Source organism: Leuresthes tenuis, unplaced genomic scaffold (assembly GCF_036924035.1).
Source record: "Leuresthes tenuis unplaced genomic scaffold, fLeuTen1.0.hap1 SCAF_1, whole genome shotgun sequence".
Taxonomy (NCBI): Eukaryota; Metazoa; Chordata; class Actinopteri; order Atheriniformes; family Atherinopsidae; genus Leuresthes; species Leuresthes tenuis.
Window position 1 is genome coordinate 19,980,835 of NW_027325355.1, and position 3,290 is coordinate 19,984,124.

The following is a 3,290-nucleotide window of genomic DNA, read 5'->3' on the forward strand; positions in this document are numbered from 1 at the left end:
ACCTCCTGTAATTCTAAATAAATGTGTGATAGGTTTATAATTTCGCTATTAAATGGCCACCGCATTTATTTCATGTTTTAGTGAACTTGTGTTTTCTTCTCCTGCACGGACCTACAATTCATTTAAACTTTTACTGAATACTTTTTGTTCGACTCTTTAACGTAGATATTACAGCAGAGCGCACAGAGGAGCAAGTCCAAAATTCTTGCCACCAAACTGTTTGTAGGTGTGTATTTTCTAGCTACATACGAAAAACAGATGACTGAGGGAGTAATTTTTAGGTCTCGCGCTCCGACGTCACCGGAACCTCGAGCCCCCTGCATGCAAATCACGTCTCCGCTCCAGCCTCTCCATTGGCCGTCTCTCGCTCATTTAGCTGCTGTCAGAGCGCGCGGCCCCGGCACGCTCCGGTAACTTCCCAGCACAGCTTCTACCAAAGTAAGCTCAAACAAGTCCTTTCCATTCTTCTCAGCGCTTGTGGATGACAGTGAAAAGGCGAAAGGGGGAAGTGGGGCAGTTTCACCTCAGAGCGGATTTCATCCTGAGACTAAGCATCAATCTCATCGCTGTTTATTCACTCTTTGCCTCTGTCTTCCTCGGAGGTTGAGCTGCGCGCGGGCCAGTCTGAATGTTTCTGCGTGTTTGACTGTGTCCCACAAAGACAAGGTGAATGTACAGCATCATGATGGAAACGGACCTGCATTCCCCCGTGGTGCCCCAGACCAATCCATCCAACCCGGGGGTACACGCGGGAGGAGGAGGTGGGGGGGCTGGAGGCAAAGTCCCCCAGGAGAGAATCAAGAGACCCATGAACGCCTTCATGGTTTGGTCCCGGGGCCAGCGGAGGAAAATGGCTCAGGAGAACCCCAAGATGCACAACTCTGAGATCAGCAAGCGGCTGGGCGCAGAGTGGAAGGTGATGACCGAGGCGGAGAAGAGACCTTTCATCGACGAGGCGAAGCGGCTCCGGGCCATGCACATGAAGGAACACCCGGACTACAAGTACCGGCCAAGGAGGAAGACCAAGACTTTGCTGAAGAAGGACAAGTACTCGCTTGCCGGCGGACTCCTCGGCTCTTCAGCGGGTGTAGGAATGGGCGGCGGGCAGCGGCTGGAAAGCCCGGGAGGGGGGCATGTGGGAGCAAATGCGGGCTACGCAACCCACGTGAATGGCTGGGCAAACGGCACGTACTCGGGCCAGGTGGCGGCCGCAGCGGCGGCGGCTCACGCGATGATGCAGGAGGCTCAGCTGGCGTATACGCAACACCCGGGCGCCGGGCCTCACCCGCACCACCCGCACCATCACCCGCATCACCACCCGCACAACCCGCAGCCCGTGCACAGGTACGACATGAGCGCCTTATCTTACAGCCCCATCTCAAACTCTCAGAGCTATATGAGCGCCTCGCCGCCGGGCTACGGCGGCATCACCGGTTACACTCACCAGCACCAAAGCTCCTGCGTCTCTCCGGTGTCCGGCGCGATCGGAGGGACTTTGGGGTCCCTCGTGAAATCTGAGCCTAGCGTGAGCCCCCCGGTCTCCGCCGCACGCGCACCGCCGCCGTGCCCCACGGGAGACCTGCGGGACATGATCAGCATGTATCTGCCGACCGGCGAGGCGGTGGGGGACTCCTCTGTTCAGAGCAGACTGCACGTGCTCCACCCGCAGCACTACCAGAGCAGCGGCTCCGCTCCGGTAAACGGGACGGTTCCTCTCACGCACATTTAAATCTCCACATGAACTGTAAGCACTGCAAACCACAACCAAATATTCAAACTCTATAGATGTGGGCGCCAGCTCCTGATGAATTGTAAATGATAGGCGGTTTTAGCCATAAAATGCAATCACTTTGAACAAACTTTCTTTTTTTTATTGTCATTTTTTTATTTTCTTTCAGTGATGGATTTTTTTCCGTGTCTGTCCGAGCTAAAGGGAAGCGCATCCGATTTACTGTCGCTCTCTGGAACAGGAGCGTGCCAAGTTTGGACACGATTTAAATTATAATCCGTGAAGGCTGGTGCATTTTGAAGGTTTTCCTGCTTTTTTTTTTCCCCTCTCCGACTTTTCTGTGGAATTACAGGCACCAGCTGTGTGTTTGAGCGATTCTTTTTTTTTTTTTTAAAGAAGGAAACCGTATAATAAATGGAGGGTGGTGTGGAAGATGTCTTAATAATAATTAAAAAAAGAAGTTAGACAGCAGTTTAAATTGATTTTTCAGTTTTGATGCTTGTAAAACATGAGTCAGTCGGTGTATTTTGAATTTGTTTCTGTTGTTGTAAAATCTTGTAAATTGTGAATAAATAGGCCTACTGGAAACGCTTTTATGCAATTGTACATAATTTACTAAATGCAAAGCCACAGTTTTTGAGTCGAAGGCGACACATTTGTCGCCGAGTTTAATAAATGTTCCAAGATGTTGTTCCGTCTTGGAGAAAGTGGTAGATTTGTTCGCCTTTTGTATTATTATTTTTCTACATTACCATCTTTTTCGTTTTGACACAGCGTCCTGTGAACTAATTCTCTAAATATTTTTGTAGCCTCATAAATATTATATATAATGATAACGTCGTCGCTGCATTTGAGCCGGGATTCATTAAGTGTGCAAACTTAGGTAAAATTGAATTAAATTAGGTAAAAAAAAAATTAAAATAATCTGGTCTTGAAAAGAGCATAAAAAATAACTGTGTCACTTTTTCTTGGCACAGATGCTCTTTAAAAATATGCCTAACAGTTAAAATAGCTAATACTGAAATAACAATAATAATAATTTTCATTTGATTTCTTTTTTTGGAAAAAGAATAAAAGCAGAAAAACATTTATTTTGTAGGCTTTTGGTAAATAGAATGAACACTGGATACTACAATGTTTCATATCCGGTGTTAGATCTTTTTATTTTAAATTGAAATGACATTTCAGTCAGTTCTCCAGCTGTAATTTGTGTAACTTTAATTGATCTGAAGCAAATATTTCAGTTGCTGAATTCTAGATGTTTTTCTCATGAAGAGGAAATGTAAAAAGAAAAAAAAGAAGTTTTGTTCTTCTACATTTTAAACGGGGCCTTTTCTCAACAATTCTCCTGTGAAAGCAAATTATTCTCTTCTCTTTTCAGTCCTCATCCATTGAGAAATACACTGAAAATACAAAACAAAATGTGTTGCACCTAAATCTGACCTGTCCCATCATAAGTCTAATTAACTTTTATTTTTCCTTAAGCTCTGATAGGAATGTTCCTCGTGTGCATCAGTTTTTTTCACCAACATGAACCAGCTGAAGTCACCCTCCTCATATG

The 3,290-nt window shown here is 45.9% G+C and overlaps 1 protein-coding gene across 1 annotated transcript; it reads left to right on the forward strand.

Annotated features, from left to right (window-relative positions):
* Nucleotides 1-389: 389 nt before the first annotated feature.
* sox1b (SRY-box transcription factor 1b) lies at nt 390-2,433 on the forward strand. The gene has a single exon (XM_072379552.1). It carries the CDS (start codon nt 671-673, stop codon nt 1,727-1,729), a length of 1,059 nt encoding a protein of 352 aa, XP_072235653.1. The 5' UTR covers nt 390-670; the 3' UTR covers nt 1,730-2,433.
* Nucleotides 2,434-3,290: the final 857 nt, after the last annotated feature.

Bases quoted from the DNA above. Each gene is read 5' to 3' on its own strand.
- sox1b (XM_072379552.1), top strand. From the start codon at position 671: ATGTACAGCATCATGATGGAAACGGACCTGCATTCCCCCGTGGTGCCC.